This window comes from Poecilia mexicana, unplaced genomic scaffold, assembly GCF_051168715.1.
Source record: "Poecilia mexicana isolate PSO_F unplaced genomic scaffold, ASM5116871v1 scaffold_12, whole genome shotgun sequence".
Taxonomy (NCBI): Eukaryota; Metazoa; Chordata; class Actinopteri; order Cyprinodontiformes; family Poeciliidae; genus Poecilia; species Poecilia mexicana.
The window spans coordinates 17,753,195-17,775,317 of NW_028263381.1; the positions used below are offsets into that span (position 1 = coordinate 17,753,195).

At 38.3% G+C, this 22,123-nt stretch overlaps 2 protein-coding genes across 3 annotated transcripts; one reads left to right on the forward strand and one right to left on the reverse strand.

Annotated features, from left to right (window-relative positions):
• The first annotated feature begins 312 nt into the window (after positions 1–312).
• slc26a1 (solute carrier family 26 member 1) lies at positions 313–10,747 on the forward strand. The gene is made up of 8 exons (XM_014980746.2): positions 313–1,053; positions 4,492–4,972; positions 5,070–5,276; positions 5,819–6,065; positions 6,155–6,386; positions 6,988–7,171; positions 8,046–8,333; positions 8,582–10,747. Exons 2-8 carry the CDS (start codon positions 4,559–4,561, stop codon positions 9,155–9,157), a joined length of 2,148 nt encoding a protein of 715 aa, XP_014836232.2. The 5' UTR covers positions 313–1,053; positions 4,492–4,558; the 3' UTR covers positions 9,158–10,747.
• A 3,676-nt stretch (positions 10,748–14,423) lies between these two features.
• On the reverse strand, positions 14,424–21,488 carry LOC106914130 (progestin and adipoQ receptor family member 3-like). 2 transcript variants are annotated; one of them, XM_014980734.2, is made up of 7 exons: positions 21,308–21,488; positions 20,762–21,007; positions 20,274–20,436; positions 18,781–18,936; positions 18,497–18,694; positions 18,328–18,418; positions 14,424–17,532 (listed from the first exon to the last, which is right to left on the reverse strand). In XM_014980734.2, exons 2-7 carry the CDS (start codon positions 20,956–20,958, stop codon positions 17,390–17,392), a joined length of 948 nt encoding a protein of 315 aa, XP_014836220.1. In that variant the 5' UTR covers positions 20,959–21,007; positions 21,308–21,488; the 3' UTR covers positions 14,424–17,389. The 2 variants fall into 2 exon arrangements, with proteins under 2 accessions (XP_014836220.1, XP_087867155.1); XM_088011029.1 differs by lacking the exon at positions 21,308–21,488 and adding an exon at positions 21,121–21,274.
• Positions 21,489–22,123: the final 635 nt, after the last annotated feature.

Consider the following 22,123-nt stretch of genomic DNA (forward strand, 5'->3'; position numbering starts at 1 on the left):
GCAGAAAGATAAAAAAAAAAAATTCTAGATGTCATAACACTCTTTAGGCCCAACTCTTTAGTTTAGATCAAACTAATACCAGATTTTAAGGGGAATAAGAGTTGTGCGTGTTTCTGTCCTGCTGAGTATAGACATCTAGTTTCAACTTTAAATAAATATCAGATGTGTTTTAAAATTCTCTCTGCAATTTTTGGTTTGTAACAAACGATCTAGGCAATATCCGACTTTGTGTTTATGTCTCTTATGTTATCTTTTGATGTATTTGGTTTGCAGGCCAATCAAATTAGTGTGCATCTTGAAACTTTGTCTGTCTAACAAGAAACATTTCCCCATTACTTTAAATAAGGGAAGTGAAAAAAGTATTAAAAGTTATTATCAAGGATCAGGTGGTAAAAAAAATGTTCCAGCAATTTCTCTTTTCCTAATCAGAAGCAGAAATTGCACATCTTAATGACTGGGATGAACCATTACATCTTTATTTTGTGTTATGCAAACACTCCTTTTCTCACATTTGCTTTATTTGGTTAAAATAAAAACATTACACACCCTTTTCCATTTACATAAATCAAAGCGCCATCTCTCCACTGGTTTGTTTTATCTTTTGTTTGCCATGCAATCCACTCTGTCCACAGGATGTATTTAAACAGTATGACATGTTGACACATAGAGCTGTTCACCGTTTCTTTTTTTTTTTCTTTCTGCAATCACTATTGCCGACCCAAACATCCAACAGGAAAGATAAACACCGCTATCCAGTAAAAAATTGACTATATTTAACCTCTTCTCTAGAGCAACATGAGGTCACACCCACTGCATGGGGATCAAGCCAATAGGAAGCAGGGCGAGGGTGAGCAAAGGGCTCGTTCTTATCTTGATATAAATTCTGAAAGAGATCGTAACCCTCATCTACTGAGTCTGAACGCTCGGATGACGAAGCAGCCGCTGAAGTCACGCAGGGAGCAAAACAAAGAGAGAAACAGGTTTAAAAAGGAGCTGCCAACTCAGATTGAGACAGAAACACTTCTGGTCGTCCATAAAGCAGTGACTCTACAAGTGAGTATATCATTACTAATGAGATAGTTCGCATAAATTAATGACTGTAAGTGTTTTTATTGCCTGCTCAGTGTTTTTATTATTATTATTATTATATTGTTTCAAGCTTGTATGGCTGAATAAGTAGCATTAAAAACTTTACGTGGTTTTTTAAAATATTAATGCAGTAATGAATGGGGGTCTCCACTTGATCTTCTTGGCTTTATAGTCTGAGAAACTCAAAACTTGAGAAAAGAAGTTTGTCTTTCAAGTATTTCATTTTAGATTAAGGTCACCGTGATTTAAAAGAAAGGAATTCAAAGGAGGAGCTGTTACTTTGACTGCCACGCTGCTTTTTGAAATGATTTGTTACGCCATCGGCATAATTCAGCATTTTTGTCTTTGGCAAAGACAAAGACCGCCGCTTGTTTATCTCATAATTTCAAGCTGTGCTGATAAACTGTACCCTTGAGCATGTAGATCAATAAAATGACACCCTCCTCAAATCATACCTTTAATAAACGTGGTTTAATTGCACCTTTAGTAATCTTCCTTTTAAAGAGTATTAATGCTGCCGTCAAGGTCAGAATCGAGACCAGAGATAAAGACCACAGCTACTAACCTGCAGCCAAATGTTCCTGTTTCTCTGATACAGAGACAGGCCACACATGGCTTATTTAAAGGAAATTGTCTCTTTTTTTAATATAATTAACCATGTGTTCTTATAAAATGTTTTAATTTCAACTCTGTAGACTTCACACCTGATTAAATGAATTGTTTCCATCCCTTAATAAAAAATAAAAAAAAGACAGAATCAGCCCTTTGATTTATCCTCTAAGCAGGAGCCGTTTGCTATTATGTCGGGTGATAAAAGAAGGAGAGCGGTGATTAGAAACGGCTGGCAGAAACACCTTTAATCAGCCGCTTTCACTGTTGTTCTGAGCTGACACTTTGGTTCATTTCATTTGTCTGGTCCCCAAAGTCCCTTGGTGGGATTCCAGCAGTGATCAACAGTTAATAAAAGCTTTTTTTTCCCCAACCAGTGGGTGAGAGTGAACTACCTCACAAACATGATCCAGTTTGTAAAAAAAAAAAAAAAGGGTCATTATTTGTCTTCTGTCATCTAAAAACGTCAGGTGAGATTTACAGGACCCATCTCCACAGAGGTTGATCTTTGTATCCGCTTCTTTAAAGTGAACATTGCTAGGCAAACTGAGCTCTCCGTTAACTGAAGGTCAAAACGTCTCTAACTACGGTGATTTTAACCTAAAAGTTAAGAGAATACAAATTCAATTCCTGATTAAAATACTTTGTAAAAAAAAAAAAAGAGTTTGGTTTTTCTTTTATCTTAAAGTAAACAGAGAAGCCAATCGTCCTCGTTTCACGTCATATCTGTTCCTGCGCCGCCTCAGGAAGTCTAAATCACAACACATACCAGTGTTGTGATGGCCCAGGCAGATTTCATGTCAATTAGAGAGCTTTATGGTTTCTGACACATGGTTTCTGCTGCTACTCAACGGACAGTAACCTCGTTAGAAAAGCCTTCAAATAGTCACACGTTTTATTCGTGGGCGTCCTGCATGTGCAGATCACTTGACCAACTTGGCAAAGAATATCATTTCAGGATTGCAAAAGTCAAGAAAGCGTTCATCGTTAAATAACTCTCTGCAAAATAACCCCAAAACTAAGGATTTCTGAGACAAGCAAGAAAAATAAAAAAAATATTTCTCATAGACAGTGTTTCTTTTACTAAGCCAATGCTATATTTGACAGTTATTGTTTTTTCTCCATCTCTATACGATCCTCACAATAGTAATCAGAATTTCAGCCCTCTGATAGGTATTAATAAAAGAGACTTAAATGAAATTTTCAATCATAATTCATAGACAGCAGCTGGAATAACACCCTAACGGTGTTTATAACCTCTGCTGCAGTTTACAAAGCTGCGTTTTATAAGTGGTGCTTATACACGCTACTGCAAACAGGAGATACACACACTGTTTTTAATCAGGATTTATATAAAAACAAGAAGGTGGGTTACATAAAAATATTTATTAAAAAAAATACTGCAGAGAGGAGTTACACAGATCATTTCAACCGTTGTTGAAATGATGCATGGCCAATAGTGAGTCTGCACCCGCATTTACGTCATTATAAACAATGCTACAATAACACTTTATCTTATTGGTTGAATTTCATTTTTGTTTTTGACTGGCACTACATTTAGCAAACTAAAAGCAAAGTTTTCATGTAGTTCATCTGAACGTCGACAGGAAATTCCAGTATGCTCACTTCACATTAGCGCCGGCGGATGAAAATTCAGAAGATTGCCAAAACAATATGAATAGTTTAAAGTCTATCTAGTAATTAATGCTGCATTTCTCTGCTGACGTGCAGTCAGACCCATAACTGCTTTTTTAGTTTGTTTTCCTGTCCATTTTTAGTTCTGACTTCTTGACCAGCACTTTTGGGTCGTTTTATTCTCCTTATATAGAGATACTCTTCATTTTCTCATTGCGGTTGCATACTTGCCTTTAACTCAATCCAGACAAAGATATCCAAACACACAACGTCAGCACATAGTAAAGACGACAAACAAGGAAACGCATATCTGTGCCTTAGATCGTGCAGCTGCTTTCATTACCATTAAAGCATGAATAACAGCTGTTAGTTTTGCTTTTAGTATTATGACATAGCAGAAATACCTGGATTTAGCTCAGTAACGTGGGGAAGTTAATCTGCACATCAGTGATGCTACGTTGTGCTCTCACGAAACTGTCTAATTATGTGTAGACTCACTGTTGGTCCATTGTCTTCGTCCAAGGCTACGACTGTGCAGTTAATGTGTAATTTTGGGTGAATCTTCACCTTGGATAGATCATTCTGAGAAGTTTACAGCATGATTTGCCATAAAGGACTTATCTAAACGAAATGGGACTGTGGCCCGCTGTAACTCTAGAAAAATTCATCCACTTTCTGGATGTTATGGACTGATCTCTATAGGTGAAAGAAATGCCTGCGCATGAAATTCCCAGTAGATCTGCAGTTTCCCAACCAACAATCACCTCTTTCTAAAAGCCTCTTTCTTCTCCATTCTCTGATGCTCGATTTTATGATAAGTGCCTAAATTAATTGAGTGATTAGCCGAGTTGCTGTTTGTGTTGACAAGTAACTGAACAGCTGCACCTGACAAGAGGGTGTACAGCTCTGGAAAAAATGACGAGGCCACTGCATTCGCTTGCAACTTTGAAAACATGTTGTTAGTAGTCCAATGTTATTTTACTCAAACATTCACTCAAACAAATACCTACAAAAAGCTCAATCAGAGAAATTGATCATCTTGTGTGGTCTCTTAACTTTTTCTGGAGCTGAATATGTTTTTACAGAATACAAATATTTCCAAACTTTTGTGACAGACCTAAAGACATTGTACTCAATAATCCCATGTTTCTGATCTAGGAGTGCAGCTGACAGCCTCTGGATCTCCTTCCTCTCCCTGTGCTGCCTCCTCTTCTTCAACGAGACCATGGAGGAGGTTTCTCCAGACACGGAAACCCCGTTGGCCCCCCAACCGCCCCGGCTCCTGGAACGGCGGGTTCGCCAGCAACAGCCGGCAGCCGCCGTCCTCAAATCAAAGCTGAAAAATGGTTTGACCTGCTCTGGACCGAAGGTCCGGTCCACGCTGATGGGGTTTTTCCCCGTGGTGCGCTGGCTACCAAAGTACAAGCTTAAAGAGTACATCTGGGGCGATGTGATGTCTGGGCTCATTGTTGGGATCATTCTGGTTCCGCAGGCCATCGCGTACTGCCTGTTAGCAGGAGTGCCGCCCATTTATGGTCTGTACACCTCATTTTACGCTAATATCATCTACTTTCTCATGGGGACGTCCAGACATGTGTCCGTTGGGATATTCAGCCTCATGAGTCTCATGGTGGGACAGGTAAACCACTGCTTTAGAGAAATTTGTTGCTAAAGAGTTACAACCATTGTCACGTTTATCACGTTCTGAATATTTGCTGTTGATGCCGTCTCTGTAGGTGGTGGTTAGGGAGGTTTTCGATGCTGGTTTTGATCTCAGTGAGGACTCCACACCATCTCCTCATGAACTATTTAATGAGACGCTGGACTTGAACTTCACTGGTAAACCCGAGCTCACCGTGGAGCTGATGGGCATGCAGCTGGGGAAAGATTCCTATGCCATCGCCGTCGCAGCTGCTGTTACATTTCTGGCTGGTGTCTATCAGGTAAAGGAATGGGGTTGATTTTAAATATACTTATACCAAAGCTAAAGCTAGTTAAATACATCCATTCAAAATGAAAATGTATTATAAGATCCTGTTTTCTTTTGCAAAGCAAAAAAATCAACACTTAACAGGATTAAATTATGCTATGATAACTATTATTATAAGTTCAGTCATAGATTTATGAAAAAATAGGAAGAAAAACTGAATTACACCAATAACAGGGAAAGGTGGCAGCTTTTAGACAAAGTAGAGGCAGTGATATGACCACATATCTGCAAGGATTTTTTTTTTTAGCAAAACCTTAATTTGGTTCTTTAATGTAAGGTTTTGACACCTTATTGTTTAACAGTTCTTGAGGCTGTTTTAGCAGTGGAATCAATAACCTTGTATAGGTAAATATACAAAAGTCATACATAAATTGTATGCTGCTTCAACTTTGTTTTTAAGCACATATTTTGTAAAAACTGCAATTCTTTGACTTGTAAGCCTCCAGGATGAAAGACAGCTCAGAACATCTGCTGTTTTTGTCTCCCCTCTGTCAGATTTTGATGGCAATGTTTCGGCTGGGCTTCGTCTCCGTCTACCTCTCGGCCCCCATGCTCGACGGGTTTGCCACTGGAGCTTCTGTCACCATCCTGACTGTGCAGGCAAAATACCTCTTGGGTCTAAAGATTCCTCGTCATCAGGGCTACGGGACAGTAGTGGTTACCTGGTTTAACATCTTGGCCAACATTCACAAGACCAACCTGTGTGATCTCATCACAAGTGCCATCTGCATTGCAATTTTAGGTCATTCATCTGTTCTCGCATCTCCAAATCTCAGTGTTCTTGTTGTACTTTTCTCTCACATGGTATAATACTAGATATTTTCATTACAGTTGCGGGGAAAGAGATCCAGGACCGCTACAAGGACCGCCTAAAGATCCCCTTACCTACAGAGCTGGTAGTCGTGGCAGGAGCTACGCTCGCTAGCCACTTTGGGGAGTTCAACACCCGATACCACTCCAGTGTTTCCGGTCACATTCCCACAGGATTTACTCCACCTCAGGTCCCCGCATTCAGTATTATGCCACGAGTGGCACTGGATGCCATTCCTTTGGCAGTCATTAGGTACGGTGTGACCAAACTAGAAGCATGTTTGTCTGACAAATGTCTCTTATCTTCTCATTACAGACACAATTTAGTGGTTTTATTAATTTCCAAATAAAGCAAAGGTTCTACTCAATGATTTAGGTAATTTTTTTTGAAATACACAAATCCAGAATTATATTAAAAATTGCAAATCTTCTTATTTTTATATTAGATTAAATGTTTAATCCACCAATAATAAGGTGTTGAGAGAATGTGGTGACACCACCTGGATGTCACATTAGCTCAAATATTTGTGTTGGTTTCTCATTCAAAAACTAAAATTGAGCAAAAACGTTTTGCTGGAGTGTCATTAAGTGACCAGGAATATCTAAAATACAGTGAATGCCAGCTGCATTCTGCCAATACATTTCTCCAGAGAGTCAGTGGAGTCCATTTGGGTTCAGGGTTTGCCTGATTTCACCTACCTCAGCCTCAGCAGCAATTTATTATTTGGCTTTTTTTTACTTTCAACTTTAGGATTACTTGCTGAAATAATTTTTCACAACTACTGAGCAGTTTTACTCAAATGCCTGAGAGGGAAAATAATCTTACCCTTCATGTTTAATGGGATTTCTTGCAGTTTTGCCTTCACCGTGTCACTGTCTGAGATGTTTGCAAAGAAACACGGATATTCAGTCCGTCCCAACCAGGAGATGGTGGCCATTGGACTCTGTAATGTCGTCCCGTCCTTCTTTCACTGCTTCACCACAAGCGCTGCGCTGGCAAAAACGATGGTGAAGGATTCAACTGGCTGCCAGACTCAGGTGAGTGAAAAAAAGACAAACCTAACGTGAATATTGATCAAGACCAAGAAGCTAAAAGTCTTCTAAGTCAATAAAACCACAAACTGAATGCTGTGGAATCAATTAAATGGCTTGGATCCAAATGTAGAATCAAGAAAATCAAATACTCAATTGAAAGTAGATATTTCCATACATCCAGTAAAAATACAAAATTTTTCATGCTGCTTGGCACTAAATCACTCTAAATGTTTTGAGTTTTAGCCTATTTTGAATTTCCAACATTTTTTTGTGTTTGCCGTCAGATTGAGAGATTTTTTTCTCCTAAAATTCAGAAGTGTTTTCGAACCATGAAAATTGCTCCTGATTCAGTAACACCAGTTCTGACATGTTTAGGCCACAATTTAAGGAAAAATATTGGTAAAACGGTTAAGTGTATCTATGTAGTCTGTTGGACTGCTCTTTCCTCGTGATGCTGTTGTTCATTGCTCCTTTGACCCTTGTTTAATGTTTTATCTGCTTTATGTTTTGAGATGTAATGTTAATATCTCCACATATTGTTCTTTCCTCATGATGCAATTAGTTTCATGAAATTCTCCAGGTCCTCTGACAGCAAAACATCCCCAACATCTTTCCAACCTCTTACTTTCTACTTGCGATGGCGTTTCTCAGGCTTAAACGCTGACCCTGTTTTTTTTCTTTCTCTGAATATGATGATCATTTCTGCCAGACACTTACATTTTCTCTTCTTTTCCTTTGGAATAAATTAAAAAAACAAACACATTGCCCAAATTTTTTTGTTACACATACTGACACGGTATTGAAATATTGCCACTCCATTGTCAGAGCATATTGTTTTTAACAGTTTTTTTGTTTCTTATTTTTTGATTTTTTTCAGGTATCGAGTCTGATCAGTGCCCTTGTCGTCCTTCTTGTCCTCCTCTTCTTCGCTCCATACTTTCGAGCACTTCAGAAATGTGTCCTTGCCTGCATCATCATTGTGAGCCTTCGGGGAGCACTGAGGAAGTTCAGGGATGTGCCGGCCAAATGGCGAGCCAGTCGAATGGACGCCATTGTTTGGCTGGTTGCCATGTCAGCCACAGCTCTGATCAGCGTGGAGCTAGGCTTGCTCATTGGCATTGTCTTTTCAATGAGCTGCATCATCTATAAAACCCAGAACCCAAAGGTTAGTAAACTGATAGAAATCCTAGAACATCCAGGAAATTTTAGATGTTTCTGTTCCATTGAACCTGAATCAAGTGATTGGGTCAATAGTTTGACTGCATGCCAAGAAGGTAGTTCAGATTATTTGATTCAGATGTGTAAGGACAAAGAATGCTTCTTAAAGTTGTTTGAAAACTTTGCACTAAACATTAAAGATGACACGTTTACAAAATGATACCACAACTGCCACGATCTAATGTTTGTTCTCAGGTCTCTCTCCTTGGCCGGGTCGACGACATCGATCTGTATGAGGATGTGGAGGAGTACAAGAATCTAACAGCCCCTAGTCGGGTTAAGATCTTCCGTTTCCAGGCTCCTCTGTACTTTGCCAATAAGAACTCTTTCCTCAAGTCCCTCTACAAAGCTGTCGGGGTCGAACCTTTCTTGGAGCTGACAAAGAAGAAAAAGGCAGAGAAGAAGGAAAAAGACAAGTCCAAGAAGCAAGCCAAGACAAATGGGGAGACAACCAACTTTGATGTCTTTGTGGGGCTTGTCCAAAAAGAATTAGAGTTCCACACTATAGTGTTAGACTGCTCCGCCATCCCTTTCATTGACTCAACAGGCATGGCCACTTTCAAAGCGCTGGTCAAGGAATATGAAGAGGTCGGCGTAAGTGTGCTTCTTGCATGCTGCAACACTTCAGTCATCGATGCTCTCCAGAAGGGAGAGTTCTTTGGGAAGAACAACAAAGACATAAGTAGCCTGTTGTTTTATACAGTTCATGCTGCTGTTCTTCATGCAAACAGAGCAGCAGAAGAAAAGAAGGCTGAGGACTCTGTGGTGTAGATTGACAGGAGGAAATTATTATTTTCCTTTCGTCTACGTGCTCAAAAGTGATTGTAGGCCACAACAAGGGTGTACTGGGTAGCGCTGAAAGAATAACAGGGAAACTTTGTTAATAAAACAAAGAGGTACGAAGAGTAGACTTAGCGAAATGAAGAATGTGTGCATATAATTGTATCCCCTGGAGTAATGATGGATTATGCTTTTTTGGGATAAATTTGAAGGCCCAAAAGACCTTCAAATTAGTAAAAAGCCAGCAAATATATATGCTGATGAACAAATTGTGTTTGAGAAATTTCTCTCAATGTTAAATTTCTATTTTTCTATAAAGTGACTAAAGGTTTTGAAGGGCAAGTGATTAAAATCATTTCACTAGTAGCAATTAAATCTGTCAGTGTGTTTTGGTTCACCAGGTTTCGACTTGTGCTCTCTTTTTTCTGCACCGTTACAGATTTTAATCTATTACCTACACAAAGGACAGAGTCACTGGTGGAAAATATGTTGCTTTCTCCCATGGAGTCTCTCCTTCCTTCCTTTCTGCACAAGGGAAAGGAGCTCAACTAAAGGCCAAGCCAAACACACCCATGGCTTTTTACCCAAGGCAGTGCCTGTGCATTACTTTTAGTTAAGTGTAGATGTGTTCAACATTTTTATGAAGTCTAACTAGACGTATTTTGGAATTGCTTTAGGAATCTTGTCAGAGCATTAAAAGATGTATTAAAACAGATATAGCACTCTTGACTTTCTGAAGGAAAGCTTGTTTAACCTAACTGGATCATTGTTAGAAACATGTTCAGGTAGGAATGAGTTATTGATTGATGAGTGTCCCACAAACACTTGTGGAAAAATAAAAGCGATTTAGAGAGAACATACAAAGTTCATGTAGTCTTTACTCCACACCTTCAGAGTCCAGGCTTGTAAATTTAGCGACCATTTCCTTAAGTGCCAACTTTCGCCTTTGCTATAAATCATTTCTTAAAGGCTGGTTAAACTCTTCCTGACTAGCGGAAGAGAACAAGGACTTTGCTCGTCCTGAGAACCTTGCATTTAGAAAACGGGTCAGTGGAGCACATGCTCTGTTCTGAACAGTCAGCAGGAGCTATAAAGAAGGGTTTGAGTATTAGATCTTTTGGTGCTTTTAAAATGTTTTGAATTTTTACTAAAGAATCCAGTGGCAGCAGGTGGTGTCTCCAGTGTATTTTGTAAAAATCTTTTTAAACTTTTTGTTGTTGTTTTTTTTAATCAAAATCTTTGTGACTAGTGAATAAGCTCAAACTGCTGTATTTTATTTTATTTTTTTGTTAAACTACTGTTTTTCATTGTCTCTTATCCTGTTGAGATCAAGACCGATACCACGTCTAACTGCACAATGTGAAAAACCTTACAATAACATGTAGACATGATCGTAAGTATGGACTGCATTACTATTTATGTAAATTAATTAGTAAACTCTTCCACGCATTAATTTAATTTGTGTTTAGATGTCTCTGTGTGTAATTGTAACTTCTTTTTTTTTTAAGCATAGCCATTCAGCATTCAGAAAAATTTTGTAATATTCAGTACTTGGAATAAAATGAGTCTTTAGTGAAGCAAGTGTATGAGTCTTGGCTCTTCTATTAGAGGGGGTTCCTCAGTATGTTGCAGTTTGGATCCAACAAGGGGGCAACCGGTATTTCCATTGTCAATACGGCAGGTTTGCAAGTTTAGAGCATATCTGATACATATTTATTTGTGTAGTTTACTCACTGCTCACTGGATGATATTCCTTTTTCAAAACACTCTCTGTGAGCCCGAGAAATGCTTGAGAGTGAAAAAGCTAGTCGATCCTAAAATACTTGGTCCGGTCCGTTTGGCACCAACAGCCATGCTTTCTTCAAAGTCACTTAAATCCCTTGTGCGACACTCAGTTTAACATCAACAAGTCATGTTCAGATGCCTAAATGCTTGACCTGTTGCAGTCTTATTTTAGTATTACAGAAATAAACAAATTAAACCTCAAGATAATAACTAGGAAGGAAAATGCCACACATCGACAGTCTTTCCAATAATGCATTTAAAAGCAGTCAGCTGTGCATAAGTAGCCATTAGGTGCAGAGTGAACAACATAATCATCATACTTTCAAACGCTGAAGTCACGTCTGGTGAAAAATAATTCCTCCTAACCACTACCTTTCCTGACTTCAAATGATAGGAGAAACTTTAGAAAGCGTGATCCTACAAACAGAAACCACATACCTGTGTACAGTTTACTGACCCCAAGTATGCAGGGATTATCCAAGAGGTTCATCTTTTACTTATTATCAGTAAACAAGCTGAGAGAAACTCGCTGTGCACCCTGGAGGTGAATGATTGATATGCCTACGTGCCAATGTATATCCGGTGTAATTACAGCGACACACAGATGTAGTGAGACCCCCAACATGTTTACCAAGACGAGACAGGATTGGTTATGATTAACACAATGGTACCGCGCTGAGTTACATACACGCTAATGTTTCTAGCCAAGGTTGTGTCAAATTGTTCCAATAACAATGACATAATTTCAATCTGATGTTTGGTATTTTAATGATTTATTTGAGTTTCTGGGTACAACTTACACAACAAAATAATTCCATGTTTTTAAAACGAGAATGTGTTGTGGATTTTCTACAACTTCTTTGACTGCAAGTTTTTGTAGCCATCAACAAGATTCTGGCATAACTCTGGTAGAAACAGTGGAGGTTTTTTAATAAATCTGGTTTTAGGAATAGTCAGCACATTTTTGTTTATTGTTTATCAATTTCAAAACTATTCAATGTGCGTTTTGGATCAATGTACATTGATCTAGACATCAATTATATTGTGTTTCAACCATCTAACCCAAATGTCATCATCCTGTGTCGTCCTCCAGACTAAAGCCTGTAATGAAATGGAAACGTGTTTCTGCAGTTGTTAAAACTGTTGTTCATAATTACACAGTTTTACCCCTCCACTGCCTGAGAGGGTGGTGACAGCTTCAAGTTTGACTGAAGTGTGTAACTCCCCACATAGACAAGTCAAACACCTTCTGCAGAAACTCAGACCAAGTTTGGGCTATTTGCCCAGAGTACAAGAACTATGTCTGCAAAACTCAAAACCAAGCTTTACAAACTGTCAAGCACTGTGTTGGCCACGTCATAATGTGGACTAAAAGAACAATTTAAAGGACTCCTGCTAAAGGAAAAGTGGTCAAATATCCAGCCGGTATTGCTGAGTGACAGCATGAAGATGTCCACCTAATTCTTCTTTTAAAATTCATTGAAATTGTAGAGTCATTCCACCCCGGAAATGGAAACATGTGATACGAGGTTAAATCAGCCATGTCACGCAGGAGCACATGTTTAACATGCATGAAGGGAGCTGGCAGTCAGTTGATAAGATAAAGACATATGTAATTCACAGTTTTACCTCCCACCTAACGCTAAGGAACATGGGGAAATTAAGTTTTTGTCATCAATTAGTAACCCTTGGACCTAACTGGGCTTATAAACAAAGACGGATAACTTTATTCCTAGTGAATCAAATTAGGGACAGTATAAATCACATGCTGAATTCATTCTAGATACAATAAACTGTGCTTCAATTGTGTGTTTATTTGAGCATGATTGAGGTAAAACAAACAGAAATGTGGTAACTATTTCTCTTGGACAAAGGTAGTGACAATGACTCTGTCCAGGTAATTCACTGATTACCCAGAGCTCCTGAAGATGACGGAGCTTCCAGCCCTTCTGCTAAGACTGAGACCAACCACCAAAGAAATGAAGCTCATTTCAGTCACTTGTATCTGGCATCTTGTTCTTTTGGTCATGATCCATATCTCCAGACCATAGATAAGGGCTGGAATGTAGATGAACTGGTAAACTGAGACTTGAAGTTTATAACTGAGATCCTACCCTGCAGTGACAGAGCACATTACTACAGACAAAACCCTAATCTGTCTAACAATCGTCTGTTTTACGCTTCCATCACTGGCACATAAAATACTGAGATACTGGAACGACTTCGATTGCATGAGAGACTGAGAAGTCCACCGTTTTTCAGTTCAGGAGTTCAAACTTGTTAGAGTTTACAGTCATTCTGGCTGAAAAACACTCCAGAGCACACCTGATGTTATGACTCTAGACGCAAAGAGAAATGCATCATCTGCAAAGAAGCACAGGAGACCTCGAGGCTTTCCTATCTGGATATCCTCGTCACCATGGCTATGATTTGAGATCCTGTCTATAAATATCTCAAACAGGATCTCTGACGTTCGAGAGTACAAGTCACCAAAAAGGTCAGATCCTGGGCCAGACATATTCCTGGTTAGTTATTTATTAAAACTTTAAGTAAAACAAACCAGTAAAAACAAACAAAAAAACTGCCAAAATGTGGAGTCGCCATGCAAAAAACAGTTAATCCTTATTGGTTCCGACAAAATTAGAGATCATGTGGGAGAATGTCTCTAAAACTAAAGCTCTCGCAGTTTCTGGACCATATAGAGTATAACTAAATTTAAGGCCAATGCAGGAAACATCAGCAATAACACACAACTTTTAAAACACTGCTTATGTAGTTTAACATTGCTTTTGTTGATTAGAACTTATAGAATACATTTCGAGTTCTGTCGTTCATCTCAGAAAGCATCTTTACATCGTTTTGAGATAATTCAATCTACATGTGTAGAACATTTTCTGGTCTCAAACTGTGTGTCTGTGAGAACTTTCATGTTTTACATTGCCCGTGTTTCCAGAGTCCAGTAGATGTGAATGTGTAGTGGAACTGAGGGGAAATTAATGTTTTTCCACAGTGAAATTTTAAGATTTTTGGGACCTGTGTTTAACACCCATATGTTTTGCAAATCATTAAACACATTGCTGAAGTTGGCACTAGAGTTTAGCAATGAGCTAAAAGGCTATTTTACAGCTTTTTTGGTATCAGAAACTTTTGATCCTCCTGAGATTCCCTAAGTTCTTCATGGTTTAATCTCTTTTATAGACTTATCTTTACAAGGATCTACTCTTCAATTTCTAAAGTAAACACCTACATTTTTCCGAGTACCTTATAACTTGAAGTAACTTTTTATAATGTGAATTTTTAGGTAAAAAACTCCAAATATGTTCAAAAGTTAAAACCTGAAGTCACACGTTTCAGTTCTGCCCTCTGCTGTTCAACAACTGAACCACACTCTTGTTGAAACCAACAATAAGGTGGAAGATTTATTTTATCTATTGTTTTTACTTAGACAATAGAACAGTTCTGAGACCCATACTTTAGTTCTTTAACACTTTATTTGTTCAAAATGTTCAAAAATATGTTTTCACAGATGAACTGAAACAAATGTTCATCTCATCTCATTGGTCAGTGCTTTTTTCATCATAATACCACAAGGAAAACACAAACACACAAGAGAACATCCAAGAAAAAATTAGCATTGTACAGAGAAACAGTGATTTATTTTGGTACTGCTCCATGAATTCAGTTCTGAAGTCTCCAGCAGTAAGAGCTTTTTATAATGCATTAATTTTCATGTTTTTGAAATTAAAGATTTTGTTCTACTTTGTGAGAAACAGTAAAAAATACAGTACAGTTACTCAAAGATAAGGCAAATCAAACACAAACGGGGCGAAAATGTGCAAAAATAAAAACATTTGATGCTTGTTATTCTAATAACGGATCTCATTTTGTGCAACAAAAATATAATGAACATAGGTAGTTTGTAGTTTCCATTTTCCAACTGGCCTCTTTCAAGCAGCAATAAGAAAACAAACATGTTTTATAAAGGGGAAACTAAAGGATTTTAGAGGCTGTAAAGTAAAATCAATTATGTTTAAAAGGTCCATATTATTACAGTTTATACCAATCGGTCTATAACTGGTGCTTGCAAAAGCAAAGAGGTTTTTACTTGTCTTCTGGGCTCCATTTACCTTGCAGATGAACACATAAATAAGCTGCTGGACACACAAGACATGCCCTTCCACACCTGATCTTTTTGAATTTGTCTGTATTTTGATTAAGATGCATTTGCATTTTTGTTTAACTCAGTACAGACACATCACAGTGACAACTCCCGAGATTTAAATCAACAAAACTTCCATCAGGTTTTCAAATGGAGTAAAGATTTCAATGCCGTTCCCCACTGGTATATTTCTGTGTTAATCTTAAATACTATAATAACTGGTTGTTTACATTCATAATCTGTTACTTCAGTAATCTTGATAAAACTTGAACCGATTATAAAAAATATTCAGTTTGTAACTTAAACGCAAAAGGATGGACAGGTAAGGTGCATGCATAAAAATAATCGAACTGCACTGAAAGTGCAAACATGCAATTAAAATAATATTTTTGAAGTACAGTTGTTATTAAAGATCAATATTGTACATTCCTCCATGCACACACAATCCAGAGGATATTACATCAACATATACTTGGCAGTAGAGGAAAATAAAAAAAATAGACTCTCATCATCATGCCCTGCTTATAGACTGAGTTAGTCACATAATGTCATGTTTAAGTGATTACCTTAGAACAGTGGTTCTTAACCTTTTTTGAGGTACCGAACCCACCAGTTTCATATGCAAATTCACTGAACCCTTCTGTAGTGATAAATAAAATATGATTTTTTTCCCCCCAAATTCAAGATATTGGGGTGACCCAACTAGAGTGTAGTTGGGTCACCCCAAGATCACCAAGTCTTCTTAAAAAGTAAAGTCTTTGAGAACAGTTCTTCAAAATATAGTCAGTGTTTTCAGCAAAGTTGAGCTGACTGTCCAGGAACGAGCCAATCAGTGTTACTCCGCAGCACTGATTGGTAACGTGATCCTCTGCAGCAAGTGATGGCAAAGCGGCGCGTCATCACGACTTTACACAGTGTGTCTTTACCTCCGCGGCAGAGGCTCCGCCGAACCCCTGAGACCGACTCACCGAACCCCTGGGGTTCGATCGAACCCAGGTTAAGAACCACTGCCTTAGAGTGATTGTTGTGTTCATTAGGTTACAGCTGAATTGTGAAAAGAAAAAAAAAAAAAATGTTAAGCAAAAATTACAGCATCAGTCTGGTTTGATTATCGGTGATCGTTCTGCTCTGTGATTGATTCTGTTGCTCATGATTTAGCCTAAGGAGGTAGGACTAAGAATAAAAACAAGAACAGCAACTAAAACAATGCTTTCGGATATAATGCTGTCACATATAATTTGTTTTTCCACAGGGAAAATATGAGACTCACAACAAAAGAAAAAACAAACAAACAAAAAAAACACAAAAAATCCCCACATTTTTGACGTTTGAAGAGGCCATGTGCATCTATGCTTCACTGATAAAATGAATTTCTGCTCTCACTAGGAGCAGACATTTGTGATCGCAAGTTTCTCACAACAAGCAAATAGGTGAAAACATTAATACCTAAATTGAAACAGATACCCTCACGTATTGTTAATGTTATCGCCACCTACTGGCACTTTATGGGTATTTCAGCAGTTTGGCTGAAAATCTTTAACCCATGTGAATTGAGGCCGTTTTATTTTTTAGAAATGGAAGCAAAATAGTAGAACAGTCTGGAACGACGTCATTATTTTTTTTTAACATCTTCACCAGAAAAAGGTCTCATTTGGAATATGCAATGAGTTGTGTGAAATGTCACAGTCTTTGTTATCAATTCACAAAAAAAAATTGCTCCAGTTGATTCAGACCAGAACAGTTAAATTAGACATAAAATAAGGTTTAGAGGTAAAATATTGTGTATGTGAATGCCAAAGATAGAGATAAAAAAAATTCTGTTCAGATGTCAAACCAATAATTTCTATTTTTCCTCCCAAAGTTCTTATAAAAACATAAGAAGTACATAAGAGTTAAAAAATGCAGGCAAAAGAAGGCAGAATTCATGCAGGCAGTTACATTTGATTCAAATAATCCACTCTGTAAATACTTCTGCACAAAAAACAGACAAAACCTAATCAAATGCAAAATATGATGTCACTTAAAAACATCAAAGTTCAAACATTTCAGCTCCATGCATTGATCTAATAGTCAATTTTATGTTCGCTGCTGTGAAAACAGAAGGTGCCATCACTTACTTTGCAATGCCACAGTCATAAAACTCTAAGAGCTTTTAATATTGGTCAATGTCTACCACTCAGCATCAACACTACAGGCGTCTCGCACTCACAGCAAGAAAAGGCGAAGGCAACAACTGAAGGTTGTTTTAATGTAATGTGACGTTTTGAGGAAAGGTTCACTTATCTGCCGCCGGTCCGGCTGAGACAGGGCCGGCTGTGTCTGAAGTCCATGATGTTTACAGCCGTCTGGTGCCACCAGTAAAACATCACCACCACCAGTACGTGCCACAGCTGGTGACTGGCGCCGATGTAGTTCACCTGACCTGGAGGGGAAGGAAAAAAAAGAGAAATATATATAAAATATATATATTATTGTATTTCCTCTAAAGTTTATTTGTGTATAATCATGTCTGTATACTGTAATATTGAAATCAACATTTTTGCATGGGCAGACAAGTATGCTCTATAAAGCTGATTCTGAAAACAGTTTCCAAACAATGTCAAAAATGGAAGAAAAAAAAAAGCAAAAAAAGAAAAAGTAAAATATATTACTGATTCTTTTAGTCAATCCTTTGTGGAAAATTGCAATTATTCCATCACAAAATTGAAAAAAAAAAATCCTTAAAGCTGTATTTGTTCTTAAATCTATATCTAAAAACATTAGTTGGTTCTTTATTGCTTTGTGTAAAAGTTATAAACAGCCACTACGAAAGTTTCAAAGAGCCGCAGGTTGCAGAAAAACTATAATGCTTTAAAATCAAATCATGTTTCTTGCTTCTTAGACATAAATGAATGGCATAAAGTCTCATGTGTTCTAGAACTTAAATTTAAGTTGGTATTTCCCACTGAAACACAAGGACTTTATTCAGTTCACAGTATTCTCCAGACACAGCAGATTGCTTTAATAGATCACAGCCACTGATGATGTTATTGGAAAGATTTTTTTTAAATCAGACACAATCCTGGGTTCGCTTTTTAGGTGCAATTGAGATAATAAGTCTCAGTTAGTGATACTTGGGAAATTCAGATGCAGGTAATTTCATGGCTGAATGGCTTTTTCATCAGATCTTGGAAATCACAGCACAGAGAGACGAATGAAAGACAAAATAAAATCTCACCAGGAAAATATCGCTCAGGAATTTTGGTGGCATAGAACAGGAACGCAGACCCAGCTATCAGGTACATTACAATCACACGAGGCAGAAACAGCTGCAAAATAAATGGATTGCAAGATTTTATTTTTGGTTTTCATCTCGATTTCTTACGACGCCGACTTTCCTTCCGCACCTGCACAATCTCCGATGCGAACCCTTCACTCAGCCAGATCCAGTGGCAGGCAGGAATCACACCGACGCCCGCCACGCAGCAGAAGATCGTCATCCTGATCATTTTCCAGTCGTTGCTGAGGTAACGAGGGTGAACCTGAGCGCAGAAGATGGCCAGGATCAAGGAGAGCACCGTCAGCAGGTAGACCTGTCGCCAAAACTGGAGGGGGGGAGATGAGGCATAGTCGAAGTCTTCAGTAGGCAAAGATATTTGTTGAGAAGCAGCTGCTAAACGTCTTCACTCACAGCATTACAGTAGAAAGCGTAGAAGATCCCAGGAACGTAGCAGCCCAGGATCCCGATGGAAATGCCGGCGTAGTCCAGCGCCAGCCAGCGGCGGCACGTCTTTTCCAGACGGTGGCATGAGAACAGGTGGTATCCCACTGAACACAGCATGCAGACCTGGAGGGGAAACAGTTCAACTTTAATTTATGTAGAGAGCAATAAACGAGCTGCAGAGCTCTAGTTCCAGCGACTAGATTACTTTTGGTATCGTAATCACAAGTCTCTTCATCTAAAACACGTAAATTTATCATTTCAAGACAAACACAAAATACACAGAGGAGTAACTATGCAATACGTAACATGTAAACAAAACCAGTCGAAGCCACTGGTTTAAGTCAGAGGTTGTTGATTTAATTGCTGGTTTCTACACAAACTGACAAAAACACACAGCTAACAGTTATTTATGCCAGCTTCACTGAGATGAACTACTATTCATCTACACACACCTGTTAAATGATACCGACACCACTGTGTTTAACAATGGTAGGGTGATCTCTTGGTGAGATCGCCCTACCATGGTGATGCATATTGTTGGTTTTGCTCTAGATGAATTTAACACATCCTTTCACCAGGTTTGGGGATTATTTTAGCTGCAATATAAATATTTTTTTTCCACATTTCTTTTTACAAAAATGTGTTTTTTGTTCTGTTGCTGTTCGCAAATTTTCTCAGGAAGGTCCCTTGCACTATAAAGGCCTCATGTTGCTACATAAAGTATATTAATTTTTTTTTGATAAAGTTTGTTTTTATTGTTACTTACCTTTTTGTTTAAATTTAGGCTTGTGTAATACTATTAAAAAAAATTGGCAACACATTTCAGCATCTGATGTCAAGATAATCATTATCCACCTTCAAAAACTTGTATTGGTGGATCTCTAATGGTTCTCAGTTAAATAAAAACACTTGCTTCATTATGTACTGTGATGAAAATAACATGCTGCCTTGACACAGTGGTGTTTTGCTCAAAGTTATTATTCTGAGAGTCTCATGCTGCCAAATCCAGATATACAAAGAACAAAGCAGATATTTGTAAGGTGCAGAACACACCCACTGCTTACTGAAATGACTTCAAAAGTTGTTCCAACCGGGTATTAATTTGAGGGTGTGCACAACTATGCAATTAGGTAACGGCTTTTTTATACGTTTATATTTCAGTTGAACTGCACATGTCACATTAGAAATGAAAAAGTTCCTAAACGACCTAATTTAGTTGACTTTTAACAGGGTTGTGTACATGTTTTTAATCCACTGTGACTCCACTGTCGATACACACCTGAGAGGGTGCAGCTGACTGAACCTGCAGCAGGAAAAGTATCCCTACATGAATCAGTTTGTTAAACCAAACAATGAAGGAAGCAATCAGCTCACCACTACTGATGGACAAACAAAGAAAATCCTCTGAAAAAAATTTTTTTTTTAAAAATCAACAAGCAGCAGACTACAGCAACTGTTACCTGGAAGCAGAAGAGTCCTATAGCATAGATGACGTAGTCTTCTCTGTTTGCTCCAGCGGCTGGTAGAACTGAGGAGAGGTCATTGACCCCAAGAGAGAAAAAAAGGAGAAAACCCAGAAGGTGGCTCCAGATATTCACAGTCTCATTGGATAGAATAAATATACTGTAGGGAAAAGAAAGCAGGAAACCGTAAGAACCATGTAGAATATCTCAAAAGGTTACTTTACATGTTATGTTTATTAAATAAAATGTGCGGCTGTTTCATTTCCTGCACATTTGAATAAACAAGGAAATATAGTCGATTAAGAAAACATATCAAATTGTTTTCTTGAGGACTAATAATATGTCATGTAGGGCTGTGCAAATGATAAATAATGGTCTATTTAATCCGATTTCACCTGTTTTAACGACTGCTAAGCTCTGGGAAAAAAAACTTTAGGTGAGTTCTTTGTGATATAAATTCATGTAGAGCCTGTCATACTTCTCACCTCTTCAGACAGAGTTTGGAGGTCAGGTGTGCCCTGTAGCCATCTGTGATGTAGGGGTTTTCTTTGAGGAAGAGAGGGATTTGTTCGTAGGTGTACAACCGAATCCTGTGCGGCAGCAGCACCGGCCAGTGCTGGTAGCTGCCCAGCTCTATGTAGTGGGCAGTTTTCAGCAGCTTCTTCGGCATCTTCAGCAGCATCTTGTTCTGGGCTCCACGGACACAGCAAAGGAAGCTGGAGACGTTAAGGCTGCGGAGTAAATAAACAGGGAAACGCAACGATCACAAATCTAGCGACGTGTAAACAAATAGGAAAAACTAAGCAATAATTCCAACAAAAGAAAAATTGCGGATGAAATAGACCTTAAATGTTACGGCTCCAAGTTCTGACAATAAGTTCTGAAACCAGCGAAGCAAGCATGTTCAGTTGTTTTTTTTTCTTCTTCTTCTTTTCTGCTAAACTGGTTTGTTGAGGTCTCCCAGCAGGCTAAACCTAAGATGCTAATGCTAACACGTTGAAAAACTTGTATAAAAATAACCGGAAGCTCACCATTATCAGTCCCACTGTCCTCGAACAGGTATTTCAGCCATATCCGGATGGCTGTTGGCTTGACGCGGTGGTAAAAAAGAATCACATTTTGATAAATGTACACATTTTAATAAGCTAACGTATAGTATGAGTGTAGAACCTTTCAGCAGCATCAAACCTGTTTGTTTTGATAGGAAATATGGAAGCTATGCGTTACTGCCACCTACGGGTGAGAGTACAACATTGCCTCTGGAGCCATTTATTAAACGTTAAAAATAGAAAAATGCATTATATTACTGTAAGTTGAATTTGAATGGAATGTTTCTATCTGGCACCTGTCATAATTTAAATAATAATAATTATATATATATATATATATATATATATATATATATATATATATATATATATATATATATATATATATATATATATATATATATATATATATATATATATATATTAAAAAATAAAAAATTTCCCTCTCACCCTCCGTGGGTGGTCTCTTTCATCCTCTGAGCTCGGGTCCTCTACCAGAGGCCTGGGAGCTTGAGGGTTCTGCGCAGTATCTTGGCTGTGCCTAGAACTGCACATTTCTGGACTGAGATGTCTGATGTTGTTCCTGGGATCTGTTTGAGCCACTGCTCCAGTTTGGGGGTGACTGCCCCGAGGGCCCCGATGACCACAGGCACCACTGTGGTCTTCACCTTCCAGGCCTTTTCCAGTTCCTCTCTGAGGCCCTGGTATTTCTCCAGTTTCTCATGCTCCTTCTTCCTGATGTTGTGGTCACTTGGTATTGCTACATCCACCACAACGGCTTTCCTCTGTTCTTTGTCC